The following is a 17,606-nucleotide window of genomic DNA, read 5'->3' as shown; positions in this document are numbered from 1 at the left end:
TTATAAATTAATATATGCTTGACTGCCTTGTGCACCTGCACCACTCTCCCTCTAACACAAGCTCTAAATTATTCCATTCTTTCTCTGTCTTTTTCTTTTGGTCTTTCTCACGCTTTCGGAGGAAGGGGGGGGGGTAGAAAGGCGAGGCCCCTTGTTGTCAAATCTGTCAGTCTAGCTCAGCTTGGCCCCTCCTACCTTGGTGGAGGCAGTGAATACTGCTGCTGGTGCTCTTAGCAACCGTGCCACGGCAACGGAGCACCACGACAACGGAGTGCTGTGTCTCCCCTTATGGAGCTTCCATTGGGTGGGCCGGCGCTGAGGCACTACACCCGCAGCAGACCTAGACCACACCGACAAAACCAACACCTCCGCCCCAGCAGACCACAGGTACAGAGGGATGGAAAAAAATAGGTGCTGTGTAGAGGCATAATGGTGAGGGGAGATGTGATAGGGTACAGTGGGGAGAGGGAGGGATGGAGGGAAGATGCCTGGTGCCTGCTTGATTCAAGGTACTTGTATCGCAACAGCAACCAGCTGCTTGCATATTCAACACCAATAGTGTGTGTTTGGGGGGATTGCCTTTGTGTATAGGATTGTGATTGTATGTGGCTAATTTCTAGGGCTATATAATGCTTCGTCTGAAGCTGGTGGGCTTTTTCTTGGTAGGTATGTGTGAATTTTCTCTACTTTAGCCATCATCACCTTATCCATTGTATGCCTGCCATTGGTACTGTATCAGTCACGATCAGAGTTGCACATGTAATGCTGGTTTTGTTGGATGAACTAAACCAAACCTAATCACATGGGCAGCCTTAGTGCTACAGGAGATGACATCATAGGGTATTAATGGTTTTCTGAGTCAGTCATTGGTAATTGTACATACCAATGGTAGTGTGATAATGTAGATCTAGGGGATATATGAGGTGTTGATGTGTATATTCTGTGTGCCAGGGAAGTCTGAGCCCATGAGGTGATAATTTTATGTAATAATTACTATGTGCTATATGAAGTAAACTGTTCTCAGTAACCTAATATCCAACATAGCACTCTTTCCACGAATTGGAAACCCTTTTGCTTTCTATTTCTCTGGTAGTCTAACTGCACTCACACACATTCTCACACACAAACACCTAATAATCACAGATGTCGTAAAACACATGTCTTTCTCTGTGCATGGGTGTGACACAGGAATCGGTGGTTGACAATGAAAATGGAATCCCTAATCACATGGGGCGAGTTGATGAGGGAGTTGAAGAGTTCTTTACTAAGAGAGTCCTTCCTGTCGACACCGTGTGAGTATCTGACCAAACTCATTTTTTAGATAATCTGACACTTCACTATCTCATCCCCAACACATCTTAACCAGCTCACAATAAACCTCTTTAAATTTGAGTAATTTATGAGATGCTCATATTATAACAACCTACAATAAGTACATTCAAGGAATATAATTTATAACATTTTCCTGACCACATTACCTGCATGCAGGCCCTAGCTTGTCCAGCTCAGGCCACATGGCCAGGAAAAACTTGGGCCCTATGATTGACAAACACACACATGCTGATCCTGTGCTACTCTGACTCTTCCTCCAGGAAAACACAGAATGAGTCTGAGGAACCTCCCATTACTGAACAGGAAGTGGAAGTAGCGCCTGCTAGCGCCGCCCCTTGCCCTGCCCCTTCCAGAACCCTACGGAGGAAGCTGGGCGAGTTCTTCACCCTTAAAAAGCGGAGGGCTGTGAAATCAGAGGGAAGCCAAGAGGGGAAGGCCAAGAAGACCTCCATCGCCGACCTAATTCGGCCTCTTAGGGAGGCCACCAGAGCTGAAAAAGATCAAGTGAAAGAGAAGGAGAGTGTGGATGACAGCTTTGTGACAGGAGATCCAGTGGAAGCAGAAACCCCTCCTGATGGTCCCACTCCACTGAGGGGTGAGGCTCTACCCCGTCGTGCACTAAGAGAGGGGAAGTCACAGTCTCTCATTCTGCTCTCTGGATCCGCAGCCAACGCTGGGAACACCAAGAACACTGCACAAGGGAAGGTAGATATTCAAATGTGTTCAACCGACCCGTTGAAACAATTTGATGGGTTAAAGCAATTTGGTAAATTCTACACCGCCTATGAAAGGATTGTTTTTGCTTTTATTTTGAGCATTCTTTAGTTTGGTCTTATCGGCACTGACTGCTTCTCCTTGGTTCTGGTTAGATTCAGAAACACTCGTCTGACAGCCATCATGGCTTTGAGCAGCGCCTCCAGCTCATGCTACAACGTATTGGTGTGTCCAAAGCTCAGCCAGGGGAGACACAGGTGTGTATGTGCATTTATCTGACTGTGTATGTGGTTGTGTGTCTATATGGAAAACATACAACTTCTTATTCCATTCTACAGAGTCAGGAGGGAGAGATGAAAAAAGCTGAATCAGAGGGTAAGTCCTTTTACTCATATAACACTTGCTAGAGTATATGTGCAAGTCTGTGTGTGGTAATGGATGTGTGTTTTCCTTCATTTTCTGTCTCGGTAACAGGCACTATCATCGATAATAAACCTGAGCCCCCACCCACATTTATGAAGCCCCGGACCATGTCCACCTCATCAGGTAACACACACATGCACAAATACACTCATGCAGACAAACACACGCACGCACGCACACACACACACACACACACACACACACACACACACACACACACACACACACACACAAATACACGCTATTGTATACAATTTTGTGTATCTTATGCTCATCTTTTTTCTCTTTAGATACGAGACGAGCGGTCAGACAGAGTGTGTCCGCACATGAGTCAGCTGGGAAACCTGCTCTGCCTCCTAAGCCAATAATTAAGCGAGGCCCAACCCCACCTCCCACTATCTCCGGTCATCTCACCCCTGAGAATGACCTATCCCAAATACAGGAAGGAGAAGCATGTTCCCCCACAGACCCCACCACTAGTATCACTGATACCCCTACCAGTTCTAAACCTATCCCCACTGACACCACTATTCCCTCCCCTGTCCCAGATCCCACTAACTCTTATATTCCCTCTGACACCATCATTCTCTCCCCTGTCCCAGATCCCATTAACTATTCTATTCTCACTGACACCATCATTCCCTCCCCTGTCCCAGATCCCACTAACTCTTCTATTCCCACTGACACCATCATTCCCTCCCCTGTCCCAGATCCCACTAACTCTTATATTCTCAATGACACCATCATTCCCTCCCCTGTCCCAGATCCCACTAACTCTTATATTCTCACTGACACCATCATTCCCTCCCCTGTCCCAGATCCCACTAACTTTTCTATTCTCACTGACACCATCATTCCCTCCCCTGTCCCAGATCCCACTAACTCTTCTATTCCCACTGACACCATCATTCCCTCCCCTGTCCCAGATCCCACTAACTCTTCCATCCCCGTTTCTACTACTGCTACTTCCTCTAATTCAACCCCCAATGACATCATCCCCTCTACAATGTCTGCACCTACCCCTATCAATACTACAGCGCCCACCCCCAACACCACCACCTTCATCTCCAGTACTAACCCTGCCACAACCACTACCAATACCTCCATCACAACTACATCTGGCCCTATGAATATTACAACTTCCACCCCCCCTACTGACATGAACTTTGACTCTATCCTCACTATTACCCCCACCCCAACTCCCCCTGCCTCCACTGACTCCACCACCCCAACCACCTCTGCGTCGTCCATCTCTAATCTAGTCACGATCACCATTACAAGCATTACTGCCCCAACACCTGTTAACACTAATACTGATACCCATACATCAACAACCCCCATCACTAATGCTTCTACCCCTACCCTTACTGATACTACTGCCTCAACTTCTACTGACTCGACAACTCCAACACTAAATACTCCCATCTCCATAATTGCTTCTGCTGGCAACAACACTTCTACTCCCACCCCCACTACCTCTCTGTGTCCCACCCCCACTAACTCTCTGTGTCCCACTACCTCTCTGTGTCCCACCCCCACTACCCTAATTACTAATTCAGTTACCCCACCTCCATCTCCTGCTGCTACTATAACAACCTCGACCCTTAATTCTATGAATGGTGCTTCCACTCCTACCCATATCTCCATAAACTCCACGGACTCCAACGCTACCCAAACCGGAACTCACAATACCAGCGCAACTAACTCTGTCAACTTCACTTCTACCTCAAGCCCCACTAACTCTACTAGTCCTATCCCTACTTGCTCTACCAGCTCAACTTCCACCAACTGTGCTGCTTACACTGCTACTATCCCTAGCAGTCCGATTCCCATTCTCTCTACTAATCACTCCCCCACTGTCACTTCTATCCCCACTGCCACTCACTCAACTAACTCCACCAATATTTCCTCCCCCATATTCTCTTCTACTCACACCACTACTAACACTACTAGTCCCATCCCAACTAACTCTACTAGCCTGACCACTACCCCCACCCCCATTAACTCTAGCCCCGTCACCACTATCTCTACAGGCTGTTCTAATATCACCATTGCCACTAACTCTTCTGTCCTCATCAGTAGCCCCAACCCCACTAACTCTACTACCAACACCCCCACTAACCCTTCAAATCCCACCAACACCACTAAACCTACTAACTCTACTACACACACCACTATCTCAATCCCCACTAATTATGTTACTCATAGTCCCACTAACTCTTCTACTCATAGCCCCACTAACTATTCCAGTCCAACACCCACTAACTCTGCTAGCCCTACACCAACTAATACTATTCAACCATTACCTGAGGAGAGAATTAGCCTTAATCCTGCAATGGGACTGCTGTCCATGACTAAGGGTACAAGTAAGTGTGTGCGTTCAATAGTAATAATAATATTGCTTGAAATGTGGAATTAACCTGTTGAAAATAACATTTTGTCCCTCCCTTTCCTCTCCTACAGATGACCTGAATGCTGAGAGGGTAGAGAGGAACAAGGAGACAGAAGAGAAACGTAGCAAGGAAGAAGATGTCAGGAGGGCCACAGAGAAAGAACAATAACAAATCATTGGCGCACAACATATGCAAAACCATAAAAGAGGAGGGGGGTCTGCAGAAGGTAGATGAGATAATGAGGCAGGGAGTAGAAGGGGAAAAAATCAAATGAAGAAAGAGAGTTGTGTAAAAAGGATGGGGATAAAAAGAGGGAAGGAGGGAGCAATGTGTCAGATGAAAAAGAGTTCAAAACTAAGGAGGTGGTAGAGAGCGGGTCAAACAAGGGACCAACTACTGTGATAGAGGCAGGGGAGACCACAGTAAAATAAATGGGGGGACAGTCCATGGAACTGAGTACAGGGACCACATCACAGCAGAAAACCGCAGAGGGTGGAACATCGGACCAAAGAACTGAGACCCCCTCTGTGTGACACAAATGGACTGACCCAGCAATGTGTCCTTTTTTTTCTCAACCATGTTTACATTTGCATTGCACGTATTGTATGATTATGTAATACATCAACTGTGGTGAAATATGTTTACAATAGATGGATATGAGACACAGTACTTATGATAATTAAAAGGAATATTCATAATGTCATGATGTCTTTATCATGTTTCAGTCCGTCTGTTAGTTCCTAGCTCCCAATCTCTTTCGAATGTCTATAACTAAGCCTAAACCAGAGATGTATGACAAAAGTTGGTGGAAGAGGAGAGATAGAAGTGTTTCTTCATGGTAGTACCAGAGTGAATCATTGCCCTATTCCCATATGCCCTCAACGACACACCTTGACGGACAGAAATGATTGGATTGATTAAGGTAATATGTGGTTGCAGAACCATATCTGGCCATCACCTGTCTCCAAGGACAAATTGTCAAGGGCAGACAGAGGTGAGCAATTACACTAGGGGATGTTGCTCCCAATAAGTTACTCCTATAGACATAATTTCCTCATCTCCTTTCTTTTTTTAAGGGTAGATGAAGGGACTATACAGGTGTTCCCCACAAGTGCTTTAATACAGACATTTTAGATAAGGGGTCATGAATGGACAAGGAAAGGCATATAACGTGTGCGTGTGCAGTGGGACAGGACACACTTCGGTATCGAAATGGCGTGAACAGTGTTTCCCATGATAGGGGATTGCAGTGGGAACCATTTGCTGTGGAAAGGTTCCCCAACGGAACGTAAATAAAGTAACATCAGTCAGTGGAACCTCTACATTCAATCAGACTCAAAGGTGGTTGCCGTTGTTTTACTATCAGGTGAGTTGCAATATATAATTGCCGCTGTTCCCAAATGGAATAGTGTAAATCTGAACGACATGACGACCTAGGGCAGTGGTTCCCAACCAGGGGTGGTAATTGAGTAGACACATAAGACCAAATGCACATGAGGGGTTACTTCAGGGGTACTCTGGGCAAAGCAAAATTCAGTTGGTGGTACAGTAACTAAAAAAAGGTTATGAACCACTGACCTAGGGGATCTACAGTAGCTAGCTAACGTTAGGGGTAAGCAGCTAAGTTTGCTGTCACATGAGTAGGAGGAAGACTTCGCCGTACAGTTCACAAAAAGCTAGCTAATTAACGTTAACGTTAAAGTTGGTATTGATGTTTTCTCGATATGATCTATTAGCTAGGCCTAGTTCTAATTGATCTTAGTTTAGTTTGTAAACTAGTTATGTGTGGGAAAGTTAGTACTATGAGAGGCTTTTCACTGCAATGTTTAGCTAGTTAATAAATCCACAACTGTGTATGGATATTATAGTCACCACAGTTAGTGTAATAACAGGTAACTAGCTAATATACTGAAAAAAGTATAAGGGACTAGTGCCATCAACTCTCAACTGTCACATTATTCTGTACATGCCTGTCTCCAGTGTTTTAGGGTGCGGGGCCATGACTCGGGGTAGGAGGACCAAGTTGGAGTCCTGGATAGAGCAGGTCATCCTGAGTTATGGCACAGAGCCAAAGGAGGAGAAGAAGAACACTGATAAAAGCGTATGTTGTTGGGGTAATGAGGCATCTAGTACATACACTTCATGCAAGGCCTGTGTTCCAAGTTTAGAAGGTGTGTGTGTGTGTGTAGGTCGGCCGGATGTCAGAGTTCCAAGCCCGGCCGACTGAGGGTTTGACAACGTTGCTGTTACTCTCTGATGGAGTGGTGCACATCCCCGCCACACTGACCCAGGATGCCTGGGAGACTCTTCAGGAGTGAGTTAACATTTAGGACAAGCGTAGAGGCCTATGAGATCATATTAAATTACATGTATGTCTAAAGCCCACCTATAAACCATTTCTTTTTAAGCCCAGTACAAATCTAACAGCCAACATATGGAGAAACAAGACGAGACAACTTATTAAGGTACCGTAATTAAAAACCATACAGCAAATGGTGACGCATTTCTATCTATCTGTATCCTCTGGCATGCAGGAGGACCGTGAGTGCTTCTCCAGTCTCATTAATTGCACAGTGTGTGTGTATTCATACACCCTGCAGTTCAACATGGACTCTGAGCAGGTGCGTGTGAATGATCCTATGATACTGGTACTAGAGTCCGCACATGAGTCAGCTGGGAAACCTGCTCTGCCTCCTAAGCCAATAATTAAGCGAGGCCCAACCCCACCTCCCACTATCTCCGGTCATCTCACCCCTGAGAATGACCTATCCCAAATACAGGAAGGAGAAGCATGTTCCCCCACAGACCCCACCACTAGTATCACTGATACCCCTACCAGTTCTAAACCTATCCCCACTGACATCACTATTCCCTCCCCTGTCCCAGATCCCACTAACTCTTATATTCCCTCTGACACCATCATTCTCTCCCCTGTCCCAGATCCCATTAACTATTCTATTCTCACTGACACCATCATTCCCTCCCCTGTCCCAGATCCCACTAACTCTTCTATTCCCACTGACACCATCATTCCCTCCCCTGTCCCAGATCCCACTAACTTTTATATTCTCAATGACACCATCATTCCCTCCCCTGTCCCAGATCCCACTAACTCTTATATTCTCACTGACACCATCATTCCCTCCCCTGTCCCAGATCCCACTAACTTTTCTATTCTCACTGACACCATCATTCCCTCCCCTGTCCCAGATCCCACTAACTCTTCTATTCCCACTGACACCATCATTCCCTCTCCTGTCCCAGATCCCACTAACTCTTCCATCCCCGTTTCTACTACTGCTACTTCCTCTAATTCAACCCCCAATGACATCATCCCCTCTACAATGTCTGCACCTACCCCTATCAATACTACAGCGCCCAACCCCAACACCACCACCTTCATCTCCAGTACTAACCCTGCCACAACCACTACCAATACCTCCATCACAACTACATCTGGCCCTATGAATATTACAACTTCCACCCCCCCTACTGACATGAACTTTGACTCTATCCTCACTATCACTATCCTCACAGTAGGAAATCTGCAACTTTACAAGAAGGTTGTTGTTTTTTCCTAGAGGGAGGATACTTTCAATGTCCCTGTGTCTCACCTACACATCCCAGATGATCTGAGCCAGAAACTACACACACCCTCAGGTAACACTTAAGGGTGTCTCACCCTCTCTCTCACACCTGAAAATCACTTACACCTGTTCGGTCTTTCTCAGCTGACCGTTGTGTTTTATTTAGAAGACAACAGTGAAACGCAGAGTGGACTGGTCCCTCCATCTGAAGACAGACCCACCAGAGACCGATCAACCAATCGTTGCTGCTGACATTAGGCAGACTGACAGGCCAGTGCCTCTGGAGAGAAGACATCCTGCTCATGGTCCCACACTTTCCCGTGAGTTGTGTTTGTTAACTGGTCCATGCTGTAGATTAAGTATTTGCTATCCATTACTGCTAGCTGAAGTATGCTGCTACCACAATAGAGCCCAGTGTGTGTACAAATATCTATATTTTTCTCTCCCTCTCTCTAGAAGAGAGTATGGATGGTGAGGTGGTGTCAGGGGTGACCGGAGGAGCAGTGGCGAGCCCATGGGACATGTTTGCTCCAGCAGCTGAGCTGCTCAGGACCTCCTCTGCATCTGACGGTGTGCTCCTTTCCTTTTAACTTTTCAATCATTCAACCTCTATACACACACACACACACACGTCACACCATGCACATTTGTCTTTGCGCCGTACTAGAGATATTCTAACTTCTGTCTCTCATTGGTTCCCTGACAGAATCCATCACCTCGGAGCCCCTCCCCCTCCAGAAGAGCCCGTCTCTGCTCGACCCCACTCCACAACCAGTCACCCTTGCAACGTTTCCCCTGGCAACCAACACCCAGGTGCCAACCCTGACCCATGGGGCCACCCAAAGGTCAGGCGAGCACTCCCTTCCTCCTTATCAAAAACCAGGCCCCTCCCACAGCCTACTCCCCTCCAGTGGCGGCTCCTCCACTGTGAGTCTATCTACAAAGCACCAATGCTCTGTCATGAAGCTCCCCCACAGTGGCTTAACCACAACACTTCAACTTCCAGTCACGGAGCAGCAGGATCAGGTGGAGGAGGATGTTGTGAAGAGGTGTAGGAAGGTTAAGAAGAAGAGTTCTGTGCAGACCCCCGAGGATAATGATATCACCTGAGAGGAGGAAAATATGCAGAAGAACTGTAGCCTGCCCTCCTGGATGTTTGAAACTCAGGAGGTTTCCAGGATTGGGGAGGGAAGCAGCTGCAAACAAAAGGCAGTTGCAGCAATAGCCCGCCGGAGGTCCTCCAATGTAAGGGTGACCAGTTTTCAACCAAGAAATAGGATATATATTGACCATTTAGTGGAATTTTTAACCTGTCCATTTTGTTAGATTGTGAAGTAAATTATCTGTCTTGCTCTCTCAGGTTCACAGTGATGGCACTTCATTCTCATATTCTTATCAGCTGTGTGGCCGCATTTCGAAGGATCTAAGCCATTTAAAGTGAGTAAACCGTGTGTGTGTGTGTGTGTGTGTGTGTGTGTGTGTGTGTGCCGTGCCTTCGGAAAGTATTCAGACCTCTTTGCTTTTTCCACATTTTGTTACTTTACAGCCTTATTCTAAAATTGATTAAATAAATACAAATCTTCAGCAATCTACACACACTACCCCATAATGACAAAGCAAAAAAACAGGTTTTTAGAAATTTTTGCAAATGTATAAAAAAAACTGAAATACATAATTATTCATACCCTTTGCTATGAGAGTTGAAATTGAGCTCCGGTGCATCCTGTTTCCATTGATCATCCTTGAGATGTTTCTACAACTTGATTGAATTCTACCTGTGGTAAATTCAATTGATTGGACATGATTTGGAAAGGCACGCACCTGTCTATATAAGGTCCAACAGTTGACAGTGCATGTCATAGCAAAAACCAAGCCATGACGTCAAAGGAATTGTCAGTAGATTGTCCACATTGACCCTGTACCCCCCTGTATAAAGCCTTGTTATTGTTATGTAATTTTATTTCGTAAATATTTTCTTAACTCTATTTCTTGAACTGCGTTGTTGGATAAAGGCTTGTAAGTAAGCATTTCATGTTAAGGTAAGGTTGTATTCGGCGCATGTAACAAATACAATTTGATTTGATTTAGAGCTCAGAGGCAGGATTGTGTAGAGGCACAGATCTGTGGAAGGGTATGAAAAAATTTCTGCAGCATTGAAAGTCCCCAAGTACACAGTGGCCTCCATCATTCTTATGTGTGTTCCAAGATGGCGTAGCCGTCAGATGTCTGTTTGTCCCATGTATATATCTTTTTAATCTCATTTTCCATCTACGGACTGAACATACTCTCCTGCAACCCGCCTCACCCAATGTGGTACGGATCTGCTATTTTTTTTACACTTTAGAACCGGAACCCCCATCAGAAGCTAGCCAGCTAACTAGCTAGTAGTCAGTTAGCTACTGCTAGTGGTCATCACCGTTAACTCGGACATCAGCCAGCCTCAGCCCGGTCAATTCCTGCCAGTCTGCACAGTATAACAACCCAGAGCATATCGGACTGCTTTTTCTCCTCCACATCTCCGGATTCCTACCGCAAGCTTTGAACTTTAACACCAGATCATCGCAGCTAGCTAGATGCTATCCGAGTGGCTACTCCTGGCTAACGTATCTGTCCCGAAGCAAGCACCAGTTAGCCTGGAGCTAGCCTCAAGCTAGGCACATCTCCCGGCTAGCTGAAGAGGTCCATCAGCCAATTCTTGGGCTACAATACTTATTCCGCCAATTGGCCTGGACCCTTTTACTGCCGACACGGAGCCCCGCCGATCCATCACGACTGGTCTGCCGACATAACCGTCTGAGGGGGTTTCAACAGGCTCTTCCGTTGTGACATCCCCCGAAGGCCCATCTGCTATCCCCGGCCCGCTAGCTGTCTGAATCGCCGTGTCTCCAGCTCGTCTAACTACTCACTGGAACCTATGATCACTCGGCTACACATGCCTCTCCCTAATGTCAATATGCCTTGTTTATTGCTGTTTTGGTTAGTGATTATTGTCTTATTTTGCTGTAGAGCCTCCAGCCCTGCTCGATATGCCTTAGCTAGCCCTTTTGTTCCACCCCCACACATGCGGTGACCTCACCTAGCTTAAATGGTGTCTCTAGAGACAAAACCTCTCATCACTCAATGCCTAGGTTTACCTCCACTGTACTCACATCCTACCATATCCTTGTCTGTACATTATTGCTTGAATCATCTATTCCTCCGCACCCAAAAATCTGCTTCTTTTACTCTCTGTTCCGAACACACTAGACGACCAGTTCTTATATCCTTTAGCCGTACCATTATCCTACTCCTCCTCTGTTCCTCTGGTGATGTACAGGTTAACCCAGGCCCTGCAGCCCCTAGCTCCACTCCCATTCCCCAGGCGCTCTCATTTGTTGACTTCTGTAACCATAAAGGCCTTGGTTTCATGTATGTTAACATTAGAAGCCTCCTCCTTAAGTTTGTTTTATTCACTGCTTTAGCACACTCCGCCAACCCGGATATCCTAGCCTTGTCTGAATCCTGGCTTAAGAAGGCCACCAAAATCCTTACATTTCCATCCCTAACTATAACATTTTCCGACAAGATTGAACTGCCAAAGGGGGCGGAGTTAGCCTGCAGAGTTCTGTTATACTATCCAGGTCTGTGCCCAAACAATTCGAGCTTCTACTTTTAAAAATCCACCTTTCCAGAAACAAGTCTCACCGTTGCCGCTTGTTATAGACCCCCTTCAGCCCCCAGCTGTGCCCTGGACAACATATGTGAATTGATTGCCCCCCGTCTATCTTCAGAGTTCGTGCTGTTAGATGACCTAAACTGGGACATGCTTAACACCCCGGCCATCCTACAATCTATGCTAAATGCCTTCAATCTCACACAAATGATCAAGGAACCTACCAGGTACAACCCTAAATTCATAAGAACAGAGAACCGATATAGCCCTTGGTTCACCCCAGACTTGACTGCCCTTGACCAGCACAAAAACATCCTGTGGCGTTCTGCATTAGCATCGAATAGCCCCCGCGATATGCAACTTTTCAAGGAAGTCAGGAATCAATATACTCAGTCAGTTAGGAAAGCTAAGGCTAGCTTTTTCAAACAGAAATGTGCATCCTGTAGCACTAATTCCAAAAAGTTTTGGGACACTAAAGTTCATGTAGAATAAGAGCACCTCCTCCCAGCTGCCCACTGCACTGAGGATAGGACACATTGTCACCACCGATAAATCTACATAATCAATCCTTTCAAGAAGCATTTTTCTACGGCTGGCCATGCTTTCCACCTGGCTAACCCTATCCCGGCCAACATCTCAGCACCCACTGCAGTAACGTGCCCAAGCCACCCCCCGCCACCCCCCCTGCTTCTCCTTCACCCAAATCCAGACAGCTGATGTTCTGAAAGAGCTGCAAAATCTGGATCCCTACAAATCAGCTGGGCTAGACAATCTGGACCCTCCTTTCTAAAATTATAATCCGAAATTGTTGTAACCCCTACTACTAGCTTGTTCAACCTCTCTTACATATCATCTGAGATCCCCAAAGATTGGAAAGCTGCCGCGGTCATCCCCCTGTTCGAAGGGGAAACACTCTAGACCCAAACTACTACAGACCTATATCCATCCTGACCTGCCTTTCTAAAAATATTTGAAAGCCAAGTTAATAAACAGATCACAGACCATTTTGAATCCCACCGTCCCTTCTCCACTATGCAATCTGATTTCCGAGCTGGTCATGGGTGCACCTCAGCCACGCCGAAGGTCCTAAACGATGTCATAACCGCCATCAATAAAAGACAGTACTGTGCAGCCGTCTTCATCGACATGGCCAAGGCTTTCAACTCTGTCAATCACCGTATTCTTATCGGCAGACTCAACAGCCGTGACTTCTCAAATGACTGTCTCGCCTGGTTCACCAACTACTTCTCAGATAGAGTTCAGTGTGTCAATTTGGAGGGCCTGTTGTCCAGACCTCTGGCAGTCTCTATGGGGGTGCCACAGGGTTCAATTCTCGGGCCAACTCTTTTCTCTGTATATATCAATGATGTCACTCTTGCTGCTGGTGATTCTCTGATCCACCTCTACGCAGACGACACCATTCTGTATACAACTGATCCTTCGTTGGACACGGCTAACAAACCACCAAACGAGCTTCAATGCCATACAACACTCATTTCGAGACCTCCAACTGCTTTTAAATGCAAGTAAAACTAAGTGCATGCTCTTCAACCGATTTCTGCCCACACCCTCTCTGCCCGACTAGCATCACTACTCTGGATGGTTCTGAGTTAGACATTTGTAGTTGTCCACATATTCTAAGTGTCTGGTTAGACTGTAAACTTTCTTTCCATACTCACATTAAGCATCTCCAATCCAAAATTAAATCTAGAATCGGCTTCCTATTTCACAACAAAGCCTCCTTCACTCATGCTGCCAAACATACCCTCGTAAAACTGACTGTCCTACCGATCCTTGACCGGCGATGTCATTTTAGCCCCCAACACTCTACTCAGACTACATCCAGCTTGCTATCACAGTACCATCCGTTTTGTCACCAAAGCCCCATACACTACCCACCACTGCGACCTGTATGCTCTCGTTGGCTGGGCCTCACTACATATTCGTCGCCAAACCCACTGGCTCCAGGTCATCTATAAGTCTATGCTAGGTGAAGCCCCGCCCCACAGGTATATTTCACTGGTCACACTCAAACCCAACACTCCCTTTGGCTGCCTTCCAGTTCTCTGCTGCCAATGACTGGAACGAATTGCAAAAATCACTGAAGCTGGAGTCTTGTATATCCCTCTCTAACTTTAAGCATCAGCTGTCAGATCAGCTTGCCATTCACTGTACCTGTACACAGGATGGTAAACCGTGTGGTGTTGGGTTGAGCGTGCAGAGGTTGACACAGAGACAGGGAGGCTTTAGTCCGCAAAAACAACTTTACTAAGCCAGAAAATAAACATAAATGTATTTTATTTAACCAGATAGGCTAGTTGAGAACAAGTTCTCATTTGCAACTGCTACCTGGCCAAGATGAAGCGTAGCAATTCGACACATACAACAACACATAGTTACACATGGAATAAACAAAACATACAGTCAATAATACAGTAGAACAAACAAAAAACAAAAAGTCTATATACAGTGAGTGCAAATAAAGTAAGTTAAGGAAATAAATAGGCCATGGTGGCGAAGTAATTACAATATAGCAATTAAACACTGGAATGGTAGATCGGCAGAAGATGAATGTGCAGGTAGATACTGGGGTGCAAAGGAGCAAAATAAATAAATAAATACCAGTGTGGGGATGAGGAAGGTAGATGGGCTGTTTACAGATGGGCTATGTACAGGTGCAGTGATCTGTAAGCTGCTCTGACAGCTGGTGCTTAAAGCTAGTGAGGGAGCTTCAGAGATTTTTGCAATTCGTTCCAGTCATGGGCAACAGAGTTGGAACTGGAACTGGAAGGAAAGATGACCAAAGGAGGAATTGGCTTTGGGGGTGACCAGTGAGATATACCTGCTGGAGCGCGTGCTACGAGTGGGTGCTGCTATGGTGACCAGTGAGCTGAGATAAGGCGGGGCTTTACCTAGCAGAGACTTGTAGATAACCTGTAGCCAGTGGGTTTGGCGACGAGTATGAAGCGAGGGCCAACCAACGAGAGCGTACAGGTCGCAATGGTGGGTAGTGTATGGGGCTTTGGTGACAAAATGGATGGCACTGTGATAGACTGCATCCAATTTGTTGAGTAGAGTGTTGGAGGCTATTTTATAGATGACATCACCGAAGTCGAGGATCGGTAGAAAATCACTTAGGTTTGGCTCGGTCCTCATACTCTACTTTTGCTCGGTGTTGGTCTCTCCCCGTTCTCTCTCGTGGTATGACACAGTGCTCCTTTTATTTGGCCTCCACGGCTGGTTGGCACTTTACCCTAATTACCTCCACTTGGAGCTGTCCGTGTCGGGGTGCCCAGCCCAGTATTCCCAGCAGAGGGAGCCAACGATGCCTCACGTACCTCCCCTCTATTACCATTCCCCGGGGTAGAGCTCCTGGGATACCACAACAGCCAATCTGTAAATAGCACACCCAACTACCTTATCCCCATATTGTTACTTATTCTCTTACTCTTTCGCACCCCAGGATCTCTACTTGCACTTCATCATCTGCACATCTATCACTCCAGTGTTAATGCTAAATTGTAATTATTTCACCTCCATGGCCTATTTATTGCCTTACCTCCCTACTCTTCTACATTTGCACACACTGTACATAGATGTTTCTATTGTGTTATTGACTGTATGTTGTTTATGTGTAACTGTGTTGTTTTTGTCGCACTGCTTTGTTTTATCTTGGCCAGGTCACAGTTGTAAATGAGAATTTGTTCTCAGCTGGCCTACCTGGTTAAAAAGAAGTTAAATAAAAAAATATATACAATTCTTAAATTGAAGAAGTTTGGAACCACCAAGACTCTTCCTAGAGCTGGCCGCCCGGCCAAACTGAGCAATCGGGGGATAAGGGGCCTTGGTCAGGGAGGTAACCAAGAACCCGATGGTCACTCTGACAGAGCTCTAAAGTTCCTCTGTGGAGATGGGAGAACCTTCCAGAAGGACAACCATCTTTGCAGTACTCGGCGAGATGGAAGCCACTCCTCAGTAAAAGGCACATGACAGCCCGCTTAGAGTTTGCCAAAAGGCACCTAAAGACTCAGACCATGAGAAACAATATTCTCTGGTCTGATGAAACCAAGATTGAACTCTTTGGCCTGAATGCCAAGTGTCACTTCTGGAGGAATCCTAGCACCATCCATACGGTGAAGCATGGTGGTGGCAGCATCATGCTGTGGGGATGTTTTTCAGTGGCAGGGACTGGGATACTAGTCAGGATCAAGGCAAAGATGAACAGAGCAAAGTACAGAGATCCTTGATCAAAACCTGCTCCAGAGCTCCCAGGACCTCAGACTTCCAACAGGACAATGACCCTAAGCACACGTGTCCTTGAATGTCTGAATGTCTTTGAGTGGCCCAGCCAGAGCCTGAACTTGAACCAGATTCAACATCTCTGGAGAGACCTGAAAATAGCTGTGCAGCAACACTCCCCATCCAACCTGACAGAGCTTGAGAGGATCTGCAGAGACGAATGGGAGAAACTCCCAAAATACAGGTGTGTCAAGCTTGTAACGCCAAACCTAAGACTCAAGGCTGTAATCGCTGCCAAGGTTCTTTAACAAAGTACTGAGTAAAGGGTCTGAATACTTACACTACTGTTCAAAAGTTTGGGGTCACTTCGGAATGTCCTTTTTTTTTTAAAGAAAAGCAAAAAAATGTTGGTCCATAGTACACAGCATTGTACGAGATCTTCAGTTTCTTGGCAATGTCTCGCATGGAGTAGCCTTCATTTCTCAGAACAAGAACAGACTGACGAGTTTCAGAAGAAATTTCTTTGTTTCTAGCCATTTTGAGCCTGTAATCGAACCCACAAATGGTGATGCTCCAGATACTCAGCTAGTCAAAAGAAGGCCAGTTATATTGCTTCTTTAATCAGCACAACAGTTTTAAGCTGTGCTAACGTACAGTGGGGCAAAAAAGTGTACCTATGTGTACCTATGATGAAAATTACAGGTCTCTCATCTTTTTAAGTGGGAGAACTTGCACAATTGGTGGCTGACTAAATACTTTTTGCCCCACTGTGTGTGTGTGTGTGTGTGTGTGTGTGTGTGTGTGTGTGTGTGTGTGTGTGTGTGTGTGTGTGTGTGTGTGTGTGTGTATGTATATTTGTATATATATAATATTCTTTCAAAAACAAGGACGTTTCTGTGACCCCCAAACTTTTGAGAGGTTGTGTATGTAAATGTATTTTTCTAAAATCCTGTTTTTGCTTTGCCATTATGGGATATTTTGTGTAGAATGATGATGAGGGGGGGGACTATTTTAATCAATTTTAGGATAAGGCTGTAACCTACAAAAATGTGGAAAAAGTCAAGGGGTCTGAATACTTTCCGAAAGCACCGTGTGTGTGTGTATCGTGCAGGATTCCTGATGGCATGGTGCACTGGGCTGTACGGTACCTGGTCCCTTCCATGCAGACGGAGGTTGTCAAGGACACACAGCTGCGACCGCAGACACACCCCAGTTGACAACCTGAGGTCATTGCCCCCATCTTCCCATTGTGTTGAATCCTTAGTG

At 45.9% G+C, this 17,606-nt stretch overlaps 1 protein-coding gene across 1 annotated transcript; it reads left to right on the top strand.

Moving 5' to 3' along the window:
* Window positions 1-215: 215 nt before the first annotated feature.
* On the top strand, window positions 216-8,443 carry LOC112249222 (flocculation protein FLO11). The gene is made up of 9 exons (XM_042319598.1): window positions 216-387; window positions 1,189-1,292; window positions 1,593-2,037; window positions 2,202-2,303; window positions 2,385-2,421; window positions 2,521-2,592; window positions 2,760-2,795; window positions 7,527-7,910; window positions 8,127-8,443. The coding sequence occupies exons 1-9, from the start codon at window positions 289-291 to the stop codon at window positions 8,441-8,443; spliced, it is 1,596 nt and encodes a 531-aa protein (XP_042175532.1). The 5' UTR covers window positions 216-288.
* Window positions 8,444-17,606: the final 9,163 nt, after the last annotated feature.

The sequence above is a fragment of the Oncorhynchus tshawytscha genome, unplaced genomic scaffold, assembly GCF_018296145.1.
Source record: "Oncorhynchus tshawytscha isolate Ot180627B unplaced genomic scaffold, Otsh_v2.0 Un_scaffold_4_pilon_pilon, whole genome shotgun sequence".
NCBI classification, from domain to species: domain Eukaryota; kingdom Metazoa; phylum Chordata; class Actinopteri; order Salmoniformes; family Salmonidae; genus Oncorhynchus; species Oncorhynchus tshawytscha.
This window is presented reverse-complemented; position numbering and strand designations above follow the sequence as displayed.

What these genes read in the sequence shown, in the direction of transcription:
- LOC112249222 (XM_042319598.1), top strand. Translation starts at nt 289, where the DNA reads ATGGAGCTTCCATTGGGTGGGCCGGCGCTGAGGCACTACACCCGCAGC. An exon ending in GTCCTTCCTGTCGACACCGT is followed by an intron (nt 1,293 to 1,592) that starts GTGAGTATCTGA and finishes CTCTTCCTCCAG; the next exon opens with GAAAACACAGAATGAGTCTG. An exon ending in AGAACACTGCACAAGGGAAG is followed by an intron (nt 2,038 to 2,201) that starts GTAGATATTCAA and finishes GGTTCTGGTTAG; the next exon opens with ATTCAGAAACACTCGTCTGA.